The following is a 17,409-nucleotide window of genomic DNA, read 5'->3' as shown; positions in this document are numbered from 1 at the left end:
TCATACTGGAGGTAGGGCCTCAACATGTGAAGGGGACTTGCAATCCAGCCACAGAACCGGGTGTCAGGTTCACCAGGTGTAGCCAGTGTTGCCTCGAGAGAAACTTACATCCTGTTTCAGACAAGCAGAAGTAGTGAAAAGCAATGGTGTACATTTTTAATACAGAAAAAGAATATCAACTTCAAACTAAATAGCAAGAAGAAAATACAGGACATATTTGAAATCAGTTAAATAGAAAATGGGAAAATGAGAACAATGTAAGTAAAAACCAATTCTTGGATAAACATAATACAGTGGGTAAACCTCACCCTAGATTGGTAAAGATATGAACATATATTTAGAAATTCTGAAGAGAGTGCTAGCAAACTGAATCTAGAAATACACAGCATGACCAAAAGAGTTTTATCCCAGGAACGCAAGATCAATTCACATTTGAAAGTCAGTCAGTTCACTTTTCCCCTGATAACCAAAACAAAGGGGAAATGCCACCTAATTGAATAGAAGTAGAAAAAATCCAACATCTGTTCATACTTAAAATGCTCAGCAAACTAAGCACAGAAAAGAATTTCTCCAACATAGCACTCCAGGGGAAAAGTGAGTGCTGGCTTTCTGAGACCAGGACAGTGGCAAGGATGTCCACCTTCATCACTTCCCTTCAGTATTACACTGCATGTGCGAGTTACTGCACAGACAGTTGACGAGAGAAGCAGCAGCAGATTGGAAAGGAAAAAGGAAAAGAGTTGCCCACAACATGACTGTATACATAGAAAATCCTAAGAAACGCACCAGAAAAGCTGTGAGAACAGATAAGTATATCCTTCAATCTTACTAAATGTATAGTCAACATTCAGAAATAACTTCAGTTTCTTTATAACAAGTGCAAGAGTCAAAAATGTCAAAGAAAAATGCCATTTACAATAGCATCAAAACCCATTGCGTACAGTGAGATAAACTTAGCAAAACAATTTTGAGATCTGTACACTAAACAATATGATTTTTCTTGGTGTAATTAAGGGAGTTCTAGACAGTTTGAGAGATTTCTTGTTCATGGGCTGGAAAGTTGTTAAGGTGTCCATTCTCCCCAGGTGAACTTTAGATGAAACGCAATTCTAATTAAAAAGCCAATGGATAATTTTGTAGAAATCGACAAGCTAACTTTAAAATTTATATGGAAATGTTAAGCACCTAGAATAGCTCGAACAAGTGTTGAAAAGAATAACTAAATTGAGAATATTAAACATCTATTTTGAAGACCTAGTTTAAAACTTTTTTGACAAAAATATGCTCAGGTCTTTCAGTGGTACAGTTATGGTCTTTTCACAGATCGTACTTAACCTACTAGAGCAAAACAAAAAAATGAACTTTAACCCGTAACTCACACCATGCCCCCAAATTAACTTAAAATGGACAGTAATTCACCTGTACACAAAAAGCTGAAGGTATAAAACTTTTTTAGAATAAAATGTAAGTGTTCTGGTAGAATGATTTACAACCTGGGCAAACTTATTCTTAAGACACTAAAAGCACATGGTATTCAAGAAAAAATGACAAATTGGATTTCATCAAAATTAAAAACTTATACTCTTCAAGATACCATTAATAATAGAGAAAGACAAGCCAAGAACCAGGAGAAAATGTTCACGGTACCAGATCAAAAAAAAAAAAAAAAAAAAAAAAGCACATCTAGGACAAGCATAATTCTTACATCTTAATGTAACGAATATCCCAGTTCTTAAACTTTGAACAGATAGCGTTCTTTTGTTTCGTTTTTGTTTTGTTTTGCTTTAAAGGTATCTAATTGGGGCTGGGGTGTAGCTCAGTGGTAAGAGCACTTGCCTAACATCTGTGAGCTCCTGGGTTCAGTCCCCAGCACTGAAAAAAAAATAAAGGAAAAAAACCCATAATTGAACAATAGATATCTTTTCAAACAAATGAAAAACTATTCAACGTTATTAGGGAAATAAAAATTTAAATTCCAGTGTATTTATAGGAGAATATTATATAGGAGAGGTTCTGTTCACTTCTCTTAAGTCACTGTTTATTTGGCAGACTTTAATAAAAACAGCATTTGGAACCACTTGAAACTCTTGGTGACGTTGGAAGTTCTGCTTGTTAATCCCCCCACAACCACAGACTGAGTCTCTGATGCTCATTTGTACCTCAAGGTGCAAGGTAGCCATTCCCAAATGTGAGCATGCGCTTACCAGCAGGTGTCTGAGCTCGGTGCTGGATGTGGGGACTGAGATTCTGTGGGTGGGCTCCGTCATCTGCATTTCCACAAGCATTCTGGGTGTTTTAGATTTGGGTGAACCACAAACCATTCTTTAAAAAATACTGGGCTGACAAGGGCCTTTTGTTTAGGTAGTAACTGATCCCAGGAAAACACTTTGAGTTTCCTAGCTTACATAAATTCCTGGAGCTCCTAGAAAGCCCCCTATGTTTCTTTTGGGAGTTGCCTGCTTAGCTTTGACCTGACAATTCACCAAGCGGCGGGGACTATTTCCCACAGGATTTCATGTATCACCCCAGTTGCTTCCTAGCTGGAGGTCAGAAACTAGTCTTCATTCATTTTCTTATCCCCAAGTAGCATTTTAGCAAAAAATTAAAACATTATGGAATTTCAGAGTAAATAACCACTGCAGAAGCATAATGGCACACACCGTGCTGTTACGGTGTCTCCAGTACTGTCGCATTGCAGGCGGTGGAGGTGTCCTTTCTCTTCTTCCCAGGTGTTTTCAGCATTACCTATGTGCAGACATTCGCTTTCTATTGCTCGAGCACTAAGCAGTGCTGTCTCTCCTCTAAGTCGGCACAGCAGCACTTTTCCCACCAGCTATGGGTACGTGGCAGCTGTGTTATTGCATTTTTGGTTTTGTTAAACAAGATTACGCCTGTGTCAGCTTCTATTGACCCACTTAAATATTAAACTGTTCTTTAGATGTAGATCTGCTGTTGTTCTGAAATATGCATTTATTTATGAGAGGCTTATCTTTTATTCATTGTATCCTCTTTCTCATAGTCTATGAGCACTTTGAAAATATCAGTAAAAATTGGTGGGCACCTCTTCTGTGGAGTATTTTATGGGAAAACTTAGCACAAAGCATAAACAACAACAAAGAAGATCTAAGAATTGAAAGGAAGTAGAATCGTCATTCCTTACAGATGATTTGTCTACAGGGATAATACAGAGGAGTGCTCATTTTGGCAACTCATATAGCAAGAGTGGACTAAATCTTAGAATATAGACAGACTGTTAAGACAAACGCACCAACATGTCTGGTTGTAAGATCCGTACGTGAAATTCCTGATTTCATGTACACAGTAGTCGGTGTGTCCACCTGCCTGCTCAACCACCAACAAGTTTAAATTTTTGAGGCATTTACATACCCTTGAACCCTGTCTACCCATCCATTTCCCAGCCCCTCCTCCCATGTCCCAGCTGTGTATCCAGCCAAAATCTTACTATGTCATCCTTTTTTTTGGGGGGGGTGCTGGGGATCGAACCCAGGGCCTTGTGCTTACAAGGCAAGCACTCTACCAACTGAGCTATCTCCCCAACCCCCCTTACTATGTCATTCTTGATTCCTCTCTTTTTTTTCCTCTCGCAGTCCAGAATTAAGCCATTGGCATAATGTGTTATCTCTAACTTGCAAATATTTTCTGAAAACAGCTGCTTCTCGGTTACCTTCCCCTGTGGTCACCAGGGATGTGCTCACCTCTTGCTTGAAACCCAGCAGCAGCTCCCTGCTCCCCTATTGGGCTGCCACAATCTGTTCTTCACACAGTAGCCAGAATTAAGCTCTTGAAGAATGTCAGGGCGTGTTGCTTATTTACTCAAACACTGTGGAGGCCATTTGTTATTCGTGGACTGAAGCATGCTCCTTCAAGGAGGTGTGGCATTGGTGCCTTGGCCTCAGCTCCTTCCTCCTCCTCCCTTGCACTAGGTCCCTTCAGCCCCCCTGTTCTTCCGTTGCCAGGTGCATCCCTCTTCTGCGGTCGCCACCACTCAGGTCTCTGCCTCTGTCTAGGAGAGGCACTCTCAGTTCTAACCATAGCAACCACTGTTTGTCTTTGTTTACAGCCCGGGGTCACTGAGCTGCTTCCCCAGCCTCCTTTATTTCTTATTTTGAGACTTTGTCTTGCAGAGTTGCTGAGACTGGCCTTGAGCTTGCAGTCCTGACTCAGCCTCCTGATTTTCTGGAGTCCAGACATGCCCCACTATTCTGGCTTGACTTGTCTTTGTCTCCCCATGGCGCCTTCGCGCTGAACAAACGGGGTGTGCACTTCTTCACCCCGCCTGGCCACTTCAGACACTTCCATTTTCCACGTGCACAGTAGACTCTTGGTTTTGTAAGAAGAAAAAAAATTTTTCTTACTTTTGTTTGTACTTCCAGCACCTAACACAGGTTGTTTATATGTATGAATTAATAACGTAGACAGTTACTTTATGCAGCACTTTCACTTTTTCTTGATTCAGATGTGCAGTTTTGAGTTCAACACTCTTAAAACAGATGAGCTGAGTAGCATCTCGTTTTCAAGGAGTCAGAGTGTTGTCACACTGCAGCACCCAGAAGGGCAAGAAAGTAAGGGAGTAGACCTCATACCTACAGCTGCACGTGGCATCTGTGCTGCAAGGAACTGTGCTCTCTGGTCCCAGCGTCTTTACCGAAGTATGATCGTATGTGGGATGTTTTCTCTTTTCTGCATCAACTTTTTTGTTCACCATATGAGATGATCAGTCAGCACAGCGGAAGACTCCAAATTGGTAGAGCTGAAAGTACACTCGGGCTGTTACTTCGGCTCATTTCTACTAATCAGGACCACTTAATCTTCATAAGGTTGAATTAAAGCCAAACTTCCTGTGTATTGAGGATGTCTTAGTCTATTTCTGCCGCCGTTCCTGAGCGTCTTGCAGGGAGTCCCCGTGCCGCTTGGAAGCGTGTGTTCTTGTGAGCTCTGGCTGTGATGGAAATAAAGCAGTTGAGTCTCAGAGGGGTCCTGCTCTGGCATCATTCTCAGGCACAGAGCCAGGCCACCTTGGGAAACTGCAGTAGCGGCTGCATTCCACCTGGGCAGGGGCAGAAGCAGCTGGCTTTAGGTATGCAGGCACGCCCCCCCCATCACGGTGGGTTATGGTGGTGTCTGTGGCCGCTCTGCAGAAGTCTGTCTCACTAGAAGTGACGTACCCCACCTACGTCAGGTGGGGTAGTTAGGGAAGATACTCATACTTAAGCCCAGACATCATAGAGCGGTGGGCCCCAGACTCCTAGATCAGATGTTTCAGTTCTGAGGAATTTCTATCCCAGAATTCATTTATGTTTAGTCTTCTACCACTGTAGTTATAATGTGATCATGATTTTGTCCCCAGATGTCTGCCAAGCATATGTCATTGTATCTACTACTTAGTATTTGTTACATATGTATCAGCATTAAAGTATACTGTTACCAACTGCATCAACCAAATGCATTCCACCAGTCTACCTGAGCATTTTTTTTTCACACATGGTTGAGTAGAAAAAATATTTCCCTTTTATTTTTATTTTTTCAGACACAACATTTGTTTATTTCCTCTAATTAAAAAAAAATCAGTACATATCCTAATAGAACATTAGACCCCACTTTCCTTAAAGATACTTTCTCAGTACAAAACCCAAGTATTTTGACTACTATTTGGGGAAATGTGTGTTTTGAAGAATTACTTCTTAAACTCTTTTCTCTTCAATTACAGTTTATCCCTGTACCGCGGTAATTGCAGGCCCATCAGATTTGAGCCACCAATGCTGGACTTCCACGAACAGTAAGTTTAACATTTTTAGAATCTATTTTTCTGTTAAACTCTCATGTTATTTTACATGTATTTGTTATCTACATGAGAAACATGTGGATTGGCCTGTGTTATCTATGTGAGAAAGTCGTGTTCAAGTCAGCAGGAACCCAATGTTGAATTCTAGTTTGATACTGGGAAACAACTATTAGGAGTCAGTACGGACTCAGAACGTTTGAAAATATACCCATGTTGTACTCTTTGGTTCGGAGAATCATATCTTCAGAAGCAGCATAAAACTTAATAGGTTATCTTTTCTGGTAAGCACTTCATTTCCATTCTTATTATTTAAAAGTTTTCTTGTGTGCAGAAGCATACACTATTTGCTTGGTGCACATGCTTTTTTCTTTTTCTTTCTTTTTTTTTAAACACTGCACTGAGATTGAACCCAGGGGTGCTTCCCTGAGCTGCAGCTCCAGCCCTTACCTTTTACTTGGAGATAGGGTCTCACTAAGTTGACTTTGCAATTCTCCTACCTTAGCCTCCACAGTCACTGGGATTACATGCATGTGCCAACCAAATACTATCACTAACCCAGAATGGCAAACAAAAGCAGAGGCTGCATACAAACCTGATCCAAGAACAGAATCGCTTCTTCAGACCATACTCACCTTCTGCGTCAGGGACTCAGGTTTCACACATCTCAGGAACTGAGGGAGAAACAAGATTTACTCTGTTGGGTTCCAACCTGATCTAGCAGGTGGCTGAGGAGAGCACCTTAAGTGACACAGTTATTACAGCAGTGTCAACCTGGTAAGTTAGCAGGGCGAAAGGATTTTAAAAGGGACAAGAGACAGCTGTATGTTACAGCAGCACTAATTAGAATCCCCTAATAGGAAAACAGTAGGGTTTGGAATTTGCTTGTGTATGTGTGTGATGCATTTGACAGTGTGTTTTACTCGGGTATGAACAAACTATGCAATTTTATATCTTTTTCCCTCATTAACATAAGTAATTCTGTGTGTTATAAGCTTGTCCTATATGAAATTTTATGTGCTACATAGCAGTCCTGTGAGTTTATTTATTCCCTCATTCTTGGGCATATAGGTTGTTTTTGTTTTTTGATTTTTTTTCTGTTTTCTTTCTGTCTTTCTGCCATTGCTGTAGTGAGTGTCTATGCTTAAAGGCTAAAGCGTTTTTTAAATTTTTAGGTAGGTAGATATATTAGATTATTTCCTTAGCCTAGATTTCCAGGAATAAAATCACTGAGTCAGAGTCTCTGAGTATTGTTAAAGTGTTGATGTACATTGTAAAATTGCTCTTTTCCTTACTTAGAAAGATAGTTGTTTTTGTTTCACTGCCATTTACTCAGATTTTTATTGTGTCAATGCTTGGATATCTATTCTGCTCAACAGATGAAAATTACAATTTTCTTTAATGCTGTAAAAGCCCTTTTTACTATAATAAACACACTAAGTAATTTATAGTTTCAAACCTAGGATAATTAAAATATATCAGTTAACTTTTACAGAACCATGGTAGAGCAGTTAGCATCAGAATTAAAAGATATTTGATAGCAGATCTTTTCTGGAGATTGCATTCCCACAGAGATCTTGGATTTGGGGGCGGAGGTGCATATAAAAGTTCGCATATTTATTTGTGCACTTCTAGATGTAATCAGTATTTGGAAGTAGCCATTATGTAAGTAAAATTGACTAGTGTGGTGTTGGGGTTTAAAGACTGTAATGTTCGGATAGGAAGTAAGTCACTATTTTGTTCTGTACGAGAGTATTAGGTTCTGTGATTGGAAGCAGCCCTCAAGTGGAGAGGTGGGCCCTTTAGGAGGCTATTGGGTCAGGAGGACTCTGCCTTTGGCGATGTTAGTGCTGCTGTCTAAAGTGGGTCATCTCTCCCCACCTGATGCCTGCCTTCTGCCACGTTAAGCAAGGGGGCTGGGGCTGGGGCTCAGTGGTAAAGCGCTTGCCTAGCATGTGTGAGGCACTGGGTTCAGTTCTCAGCACCACATATAAATGAATAAAATAAAGGTCTGTCAACATCTTAAAAAAAAAAAAAAAAAGACACAGCAAGAACTTCCCAGCCTCCAGAACTGCAAGGAAGTAAGTTTCTATTCTTTATAAATTACCCAGAATGTGGTATTCCATGATAGCAGCACAAAATGAACTGAGATAGATACAGTGCTAAGACTGCAAGTAATATAGAGTTCTTAATCTGCTTACAGAAATACACCACCCAGTCTCCTTTCAAATGCAACATATTCAATGAAACAAGGAATATATTTGATGTATATCAGGAGAGTTCATTATTTTTTAAATCAAGACTGTTCTGTTTCCTGTGTTTTCGCCTATTCTGGAGTGGTTCATATTAGATAGAGTCCATGCCAAGTCCATGCCAAGACTGTGGCACTAAGTAGTGTCTATGGCACTTTGTCAAGAGTCATGGGGGTGGAGGGAGGCAGAGGAGATCAGTGCATAGTATCAGGACTGCAGTCTAAAGTAGTGAGGGGCTGTGGGTGTAGCTCTTGCCTGGTTCTTGGTAGGGCATTTGCCTAGCATGTGTGAGGCTGTGGGTTTGATCCCCAGCACAACCAGTAAGTAAGTAAGTAAATAAATAGAATTCCAACTTTGAAAAACTTGGTACAAGTAAGTAGTCTCAAAATATTCTTTTGAAAGTTACATGCAACTGTTTTTTTTTTTGCTTCAGTATTTGTTTTCTGAGGAACTTTGATAAATTTCATTTTGAAATAAATACCTAACTAAAACTAGAAATTTACTGGTCCAAATTAACTGTCCGTCAATCTAGCAAATAATTCTCCACCCCCAAAATAGGAGAAATTGGGATAAGGTCAAGCAAGATTCTGGATTGATGATTTTGACTGTTTTTGTGTCATGGATCTCTTTGGGATAGATGAAAGCTGTGGACATTCCTGCTTCCTGTCTCCCAACACACACACACAGTTTGACATACAACACCTTATGTATAGGTTGAAGGGGTTTATAGACATTCCCCTTCACATCTGTAGTGGGTCCTTAAGAGCTAGTGAGGAATTCCTGTGCTGGGCCACAGTGATAAATCACCACAGAACTTACAGGAGTTGCTTGATATGATAACAGTGTACACTCACTGTAGTAAACTTTAAAAAACACTTATTTGTGGGGGTGGGGAAAAGGAAGTAAAACACTACTGATAATCCAAACACCTAGAAACACTAAATTTGAGCTTGGTTTTTGAGTCCTTTTCTAAGCATCACTATTTATTAAGTTATAAAAACATAACCATATTTTCTGAACATGCCATTTTATAACCTGCTTTTTAACTTTGTATATTGCGCATACTTTAAAAGATTCCACTGACTTTTCTGTTACTTTATTTCACAGTTTTAAAGAAAATCAAATTATATAAATACATTTGTTAAATTAATTTATTGTTTGGAATTGTTTGAAATGCTTTGTTCTTGTGATCAGTGCTGAAGTTAATGGTTTAAACACAACCACGACCGTTTTTTCAGCAGACTTCGTGAATGAAGGGGTACCCAGAATATTAAGTTTTTAGTTCACCTTTAGACCAGAGAATAATTTGGTGTCATGAACAAGGGGCAACTGAACAGAATAAAAGAACTGTCTCAGACCAGAGAGGAAGTAAATGGGATTCCTTATTGGGACTGGTTCTTGGTCATAGAGAAATTAAATCTCATGAACTCTGAGAAACTCTGGAAGGAAGGACAAACTCCAGCACAGTAAAAACCAGGGTCAGGGAACATAGTGTAGAAGATTATCTGAAGCACAGGGGAAGTGCAAGTCCCTAAAGTCACAAACTTACATGTGACTCCAAAATAGTGGAAACAGACAAAAAGAAATCTCTTGGCTGTGTTCCCAGTGTGTGCCCTCCACCATCCATGTGTTGGACTGGACCTGCAACGTGGTGATGTAGGAGGGGGCTCTGCCGGGCGATTGGGCCCTGAGAGAGGGCAGGGCTCTTGGGATGGGTCAGTGTCCTTGTAAAAGATGCCTGTAAAGCTGCCTTGCTCTTCACTGTGTGAGGGTAGCAGGAAGACCAGGAGAGGACCATCGCTGGCACCCTTATCTCACATTCACAGCCTCTCCAACTGTGAGAAGGTATTTCTGTTGTTTATAAGACACCATTGAATGGTGTTTTGTTAATGCAGCTGAATGAACTGAGACATTGTTCTACATTTTTTAAAACCTTTCTGCACCCAGCCTGAGAACAGCGAAATGGAATGTGTTTTATCTCAAAGGTAGAAGCAGATCTGTAGAAGGTAGGGGTTGTGGGCAGCTCTGAACACATGCGTATAATTGTTCAATTAGAGAAGCAGAACCAGCCAAAGATTAAAGATTCTATATGTGCTTGTCTGAGTATGTGTTTATATATATGTGGATAGTCTGTCATGAGGTGTTGGCTTAATATGGTTGTGGGAAGTAGTTAAGCAAGTAGAGCTTGTACATGGACAGCAGCCAGGAAGGGAAGGCCAGAAGTCGGCTGGACCTCCCAGGGCAGGGACTATTGGGTACTGTCCCCAGGTAGGCATTCAGGGAAGACTCTGGGGAAGGCAGATTGCAAGTCCAGGTGCTGTTTGGAGTCTCTTAGCCCACACAAGGCCTACGCTCTCTTGGAAAGGACTTCCAACTGATAGGCAGGCCCACCTAGAATAAACTCCCTTTGATTAATTTAAAGTGAACTGATTAGGTGCTTTAGTTAAACATCTGCAAAATCCTTCCTCGCACCACCTGGATTAGTATGAGACTGAGTAGCTAGGAGAAGGTATACCAACAAAGTCACCGCTGCCTGTCTCCGTCTCGCAACCCTCGGGAGAGAACAGAGTGTATAACACACTGGCCAGAAACAAGCTGGAAAGGAATTCTGGGGACTGTGGTGTCAAAGCCACCATGTGGTTATAAACCAAGAGGTTCCTAAATTTAGTACTTTTGACTGTAAAACATGGAAGGGGGGTAGGGTTGAAAAAATTTGCTTAGCAATTTTAGAACTAAGGTTCTTTTTATGAAACTTGAAAGCAGTTTTAGGACAAAGAAAATGAAACTGTACATTTTCACTGCCAAAAATAATTACCAATGGCATCAGCAAGTAGCTGATTGCTGAAGGAGATCTGGAGGTATTTAATGATATGCTCTCTTTTAAAGTTACTGCACGGTTTTTTCACTCTCAGAAACAAAAAGCTTGTTAGATGATTGAATTTTTTCCCCATATCGACCACATTTCTTTCTGCCTCCAAACTTTCCTGCTCTTTCTTAAATGAATATTAACTGAAAAAAACATCAGATTAGAATAGCAGAGCACAGCGTGCCTATGCCAGGCCACCGCCCCACCCGCTCTCCCCACTTCTTTCGTCCTGGTCACTGCAGCCTTTCCATGTTTCCACCCTTAGGGAAAGTGACTCTGACCCAGGCCCAGGACCTGGTCCCGTGTAATCCCAGTCAGTAGTGAGCCCATTCTTGTTCATGGTCCGCTCAGGGACAGACACACCCCAGTTCTCCGTTATCTGCAGGCAGTGATACTGAGGGACTTCTGGAAAGCACCCTCAAGGAGACACAGGAAAGAAAGCACCCTCTTCCCCACCGGGTGTTGTCTGTGTGGTGCCTGGGATCGGGCCGCCATCCTGCCATCAGGGATAGATGTGGGCAGTGCGTCTCACAGGATGGAGGAGCGGAAAGAGCCGTGTCCTGACTGGGTTGGTGAACTGCTGAGTTAACAGCCCTGGGCCTGCCCTACGTGGGCCTTTTTGTTAGGCGACACTTCTTAGTCGGATCTTCCTTGTCTCAGGGAGCGCACAGCACGGCTGACCTCTTCCACCCTCAGATCGTTCTGGGCCTCCTCTCCTGTGAACCACCCTCTTTGTCCACCCCCCGCCCCCCGGGTCTGAGCCTCCTCCTCCCTCATCTCTTCAAGGGCTTCTGTCCCTTTGCCTGTCCTCTGCCTGTCTCTACCCTCACGTCAGCCAGCATGTCTGGCATGTGCCTGTGATTTCCCGGTCCCCGTCGCCCCTGGTCACTTGCCGTGAAGTGTCACCACCATCACCGCCATCGCAGCACGTCCTGCTGGAGCTCCAGCCTCTGAGTGGGCCCTGTACAGTGGGAAGCCCAGGCTTCCTGGACTCTGCCCGCCCAGCACTCCCACCTCCTCCATCGCAGCGGCGAGGAAGCCTTCTCACTTGTCCTCAGCCCTCGTTGGCTTCTTTCTCCTCCTTCAGGCCCCAGTCACTTCATGTCTGTCCACTGGCCACACCTGACATCTTCCAGCTGTGATCCGTACTATCAACGGAGGAGTCTGATCGTGCCACCCCCTCAAAACAAAAGCATCCTTTAGTGGTTGCCTATAGTCAAAAAATAAATTCCAGATCTCCTGGGTGCCCGCCACACAGGTGGAGAGCGCCACACCATTCCTGAAGTCACCGAGGTCTTCCTGAGCTCCATGCATCCTATTCATATGCCTTGAGAATAGACTCTCCCCTCTCACAGGATTTGAACCAGGGATGTTTAACCACTCAGCTGCATCCCAGCCCTTTTTATTTTGAGATAGTGCCTCACTAAGTTGCTCAGGCTAGCTTTGAACTTGCGATCCTCCTGCCTCAGCCTCCTGAGTCGGGTGCCACCACACCTGGCTCTAACAGGAATTTTTAATGGGAGTTTTTATACAGATGGAAAAATGGAAGGAACAAATAGTGGATATATTCTTAACAAATTCAGCAGTGGTGAACGCTTTTGCTGTGTCTACTTTGTATTTTTGTCATCTTTGAATTGTTTGAACACGGCAGTCATTGGGGCATTTCATTCCCTGATTCTCCAGCGGGTAATCAGGGCATTCTGCGTGACTAACATGGACCATGAAATCAACACTCACCATAGAGTGCCTTTGGGCCCTGTCCGGTCAGGGCCATTGGTGTCTGGTTGTCACAGAATCTGGTTAACTGAAACTCATTCAAGGCAGAATGTGACTGTGCTGGAAAGCGTCCCGAGGATGCGATGAGTCTGCAGAAAGGCCAGAGATGCAGCTGCCACCTTGGGACAAAGGGTCTGCGTTATCCAGCACCCAGGGCTCCTCTCTGCCCTCGAGTGTGCCTCACTCTGGTGGCGTATTCTCTGCCCCTGTCAGTGTCCTTTTCCTGCAGTGATGGCAGGAATCCCACTGAACGCCTGCAGGCCCGCCCCCTGCGGCTTCCCTCCACCGGGAAGCGCTTGCTTCTGCTCCACTGGTGTGAACAAGCTCAGCGTAGAGTGTGGTGATCACGGCCCAGGTCAGTGTCCACCCCACCATGCAGGCAAGGGGATCCGAGAGTGGACAGCTCCAGCTGCCATTCCTGAGTTGGTCAGGGCAGCTACTCCTTGGCCTTTTGAGCCCCAGGGGCCAGTCCTGCAGAATGTGGATAGCCCTGCTGCGTAAAACCAGCCTGCCCAGCCGAGGTAGAAACCCCTCTCTCTGCCTCCGTGGTCGCACATTAGCCCCACAGAGGTGGGAGGTATCCCCACCCCAAGTGTGGCCCATGTCACAGGACCCATGTTGCGCAGGTACATGCACCAAGAAGGGTCTTAAGTGGTCTGTTAAGCCGATGCTCCTTGACTTGCAGTGGGCGTACATCTCTATAAACCAGTGTAAGTTGAAAATCTCATGAAGCCAGAAACCCCTGTAACCTCCCAAACACCTAACCTCCCAGACGACAGCTTAGACTGGCCTCCCTTTTTCCATTCTTTGTTGTTTTGTTTTGTTTTTTTTGCAAGGGCCTCTAGCAGCTAAGCACTGCTCTACACTGAACTACACCGCCAGCCCAGCCTCACCTCCCTAAATGTCCCCAGAACTCTGACACTAGCCTACAGTTGGGCAGAGTCATCTAGCAGAGAGCGTTTTCACAATAGCATTGCATGTTGTGGGATTTATTAAATACCTGGAGCCAAAAAGCACTGGCAGCATGGCACAGCGCCGGTCTCAGTTGGTCCCCCTCTTGTTCTATCACTGCCCAGCATCTCAAGAAGGAATCAGACCACGTAGCCCGAGCTGAGTAAAGGTCCACATTCAAGATACGATTTCTACTGAATACTGATTGTCTTTGCACTGTTGTGCAGTTGAAAAATCCTAAGCTGAGCTGTCATAATTTGGGGACCATCTACACTCACTCACATCATGACATTTTCTGGAGATACCATGGCAGGCTCCCAGGCAGATCTGAAAATGGCTTCAGAGAGCAAAGAAAGGAGACTTGCTTGGCTTTTATTGGAATTTGGGGCCGAGGCTGGTGGGGAAGTATGTGTGGTCCCTTCTCACCAGGGCTGGGAGAGGCTGTGGGCTTGTCTGCTGACTTGCCCAGATGTGACCCAGAAGGCCCTTGAGGGCACATCACTGGGGCTTGAGACCCCCCAGGACCGAGTACCAGAAGTGCAGGGAGAGGAACAGGTGATGTGTGTTCACAGTCGTGATGACCAGCGGGGTCGGCGTCTTCACGACTCCTGGCATCTGCCGAAGGATTCCAGACCTTTGGTAGAGGTGAAGTTCCTTTGCTGCTTAGCCACCCTGCGCTGACTTCCTTGCCACCTCGATCATCCCTGCCATCTAGAATTGCCTTCATAGAAAACTCATCAAATGAACCCCTCCATCCTCATCCTTTTGTTTAAATTGACTCTTCAGGCCTGCTTCTCCTGCCCTTTCTTCCCCACCGCAGCCCCCTGCAGCAGTCCCTCCCCTCCCTTTCCCTTCCCCCACTGATTTATACCAATGCTGTTAAATACTTCTCTGTTTCCATAACAACTCCTTTTTTCAAACATTTATTGCAGGCCGTAAAAGATGCTTCGGTTGGAAACTGGGTTTCCCAAGTTCTTCAGGTTATATAATTATTAAGAGAAGAAAATCTTGTTTTCAAATCCAGAGTTTTAAATAGCTACTTAATGCATCAAGACTAGACATTGAAAAGATTGTCACTAAACAACGGAAGTCTTTATTCTCAAAGTAAATTCAGTTTATGAAGGTATCTCCACCTAAGGACTTCTGGCATTTTTGGAGAGGTCACACAGGCCTTTCTAAAGGGCTGTTTGATCCTTCTTGGTTTTCAGTGCCTAGCTCTCAGTCTTTTTGTGAGAGCTTTTCCACCAGTGCGTGTCTGAGATGATGGTAGGATTTTGTGGTAATTGAATGGTATGAAGTGCTGCGTATTGAGTTGGCCCAGCTTCCTGCCCAGAGCTGGGTATAGCAGAGTGCTGTGTCCCGGCCATTCAGAAGGTTTGTCTAAGGGCACTTGCTAATCCACTTCTCCAGCTGTTTCCTGGCATTGTAGTGTCATATTTCTGTGGCATAGGAAACTTGCCATTGACCACAAAATTGCAGTTTATTTTCCAAGCTGGTCTCTAATCACAGTGCTTCTTCCTAGTTCTTTGGAGCCTCTGACTCTTCTAGAATAAGGACAGTTAGTTGTTAGTTCTGCTGCAGCAGCACAGAGAACAGCTGTCCACTTGCATCAGCCTGGTTTGTCTATAAATACTTGACACTCTCCCCTTTGGGCCTCCTTCTGTCTTTGGAGCAGCCAATAATGGAAACAAACAGGACCAGCTTGGACCGCGTCTAGAGAACTTTGTTTTATTTTTAAATTCTACCTGTCCAGCCAAGCAGGTCACACATGCTGTGTGTGATCAGCAGAATTCTAAGATGGGCTGCAAAATTTCAGGCCTCTGATAAAGTACTTACCCACCCCTTCTCCTCATTACTCAAACAATAACCCAGGTGTCCCTGTCAAGGATTTAGAAAGTATAATGAAGGCCCCAAATCAATTGGCCTTTCAGATAGATTATCTGGCCTAATCCTTGAGCCTTTCGAAGTGTGTTTGCAGCAATTAGGAGAAAAGAAATGATGGAGGTTTGACGCATGAGAGGTATTTGATGCAAAGGAGCTACTTGACACTGGTTTTGGAAATGGAGGAACCCAATAGCAAGAGACTGAGAGCAGCCTGAATTTTGCCAACAATCTGAATGAGTCTGGAAGAGAGAGCACTGTGAGCTTCAAATGAGAACCCATCCTGCCCGCACCTGGAGGCAAAGCCTGAGACCCTCGGCAGATAACAGCCATTTTTACAGAATGCTGCAATAATAAATGGTGTTGCTTTAAACCACTAAGTTTGTGGCAATTGATTGTAAAGCACAGAAAATTAATGCACTGTATATTTACAAGTAAGCATGTGCCATGGCCCTGAGTCTGCACATGTCACCCAGGGAACAGGGTGGCAGGGAGCCTCCCTCTGCTTCCTGCAGGGTTCACTGCCCAGACCGAAAGGCAGCCTGCTCCGTGCGGGCACTCACGCCTAGAGTGGCCTCTGACACCCTTCCTCACACCCTCCCTCTGTCCTTGTTACTCCAGGTCTCTTTTGAACAGCCTAAGTACGTGACCCTTCTCCTCTGAGCAAGGGTTCATCTCCATGGGGTGTGGCCCAGGGCCTTTCCTCTCTGCTCCCTAGAAGAGAGGGCGAGGCCAGCCTTAGCGGCAGTGCAGGTCAGGCATTTTGATCCTCCCCTGCTTCCAGACTCCTGTCTCCTTGCTGCAGGCCCTCTGCAGCCCTGTCTTTTTAAGATACCTCAAAGACCTGTACATCTTATACCCTGTTTTCTTCTTCACTGGTACTAATTAAAGTCACACAAGGAATAACATTAAGAGACAGGGTAGCGACTGACTGACATATTTAGCCTGTATGTTAGTTGAATCGTAACTGAGCATATTTTTTAAAAACAGTACAGAAGTGGTGAACTTTTAGGTTGTAAGGAGGGTATTTTTTATTTCTGTTCTCTGTTGTTCTTCCTTGTCTATATAAAGCTTAAGAAAGAAGACTTTATCTTCTGTGCTATACTGCAGACAGCTGCTTCCTGTAGCATCCTGGCCGGAGTTTGAGGCCCTAGCTGGGTTTGTACCTCCTTACCTGGTTCATGGTCCTGAATTACCTTCTGGGATCCACAAGCCAGTTGGTTGAGGGCTCTAGGAGTTCAGCAGATTGGTTGCTTCTTGTTTGAGGGTTCTGAGAGTACTTAGCGTCCTGCTTATTAGTGCCAGCAGTGTCCTTACAAACCTGCTTTCCATAGCCCTCCATCACGTGATCAGGACCCCAGCCCTGGTTCCACTCTCTAAGCCCTGTGGCTGGGTTGCCCTGTGGGCCTGGGGATGACTGGGACGGCGACGTTGGCCCAGGTTTCTGCTTCCCTGTGTAAAGCAGAGAAACTGGTTCGTGGATCCCAGCTCTCAGGGCGGCCTGGGCACAGCCTTCCCGGGAGAGTTGCTGCAGTGGGGCCCTTGGCCGGGAAGCCTCTGCCCCGCCTCTGCAGAGCAGTGGCGTCTGCAGCTTCAGAAAGCCAGACTTGGTTTAGGCCTCAGAGGCAGCCTCAGCCTCAGCCTCAGCAACACCTCTTTAAAGAACCCTCAAACGGTGTATGAAATAAAGCAGGCAAACGTATCACAACCTTTTTTAGAGGTGTCATATGTGTACAGAAGACAGTGAAGGGTTCTTAACTTACACATTTTTGGGACCTTGCTATATATATTTTGGGTAATATGGAAAAAAGAATTTATTCCATTCCAGAAAAGACAGAAAATGGAGAGTCCCAGATTGAGCCGTAGATGAAGCTACAGAAGAA

The 17,409-nt window shown here is 44.1% G+C and overlaps 1 protein-coding gene and 1 non-coding gene across 2 annotated transcripts in view; one reads left to right on the top strand and one right to left on the bottom strand.

Moving 5' to 3' along the window:
• Tmem131 (transmembrane protein 131) overlaps positions 1 to 17,409 on the top strand; it is a 155,769-nt gene that overhangs the window by 64,773 nt on the left and 73,587 nt on the right. The window contains exon 4 of the mRNA XM_047522346.1: positions 5,729 to 5,797. Within this exon, the coding sequence (XP_047378302.1) occupies positions 5,729 to 5,797 (69 nt within the window). The remainder of the gene's footprint in view (positions 1 to 5,728; positions 5,798 to 17,409) is intronic.
• Trnat-ugu (transfer RNA threonine (anticodon UGU)) lies at positions 3,481 to 3,556 on the bottom strand. Its single transcript has one exon. It is a non-coding gene; the product is annotated as a tRNA-Thr (tRNA).

Source organism: Sciurus carolinensis, chromosome 13 (assembly GCF_902686445.1).
Source record: "Sciurus carolinensis chromosome 13, mSciCar1.2, whole genome shotgun sequence".
NCBI classification, from domain to species: Eukaryota; Metazoa; Chordata; class Mammalia; order Rodentia; family Sciuridae; genus Sciurus; species Sciurus carolinensis.
Note: the sequence above shows the minus strand (reverse complement) of the source record. Positions and strands in the feature narration are given on the sequence as shown.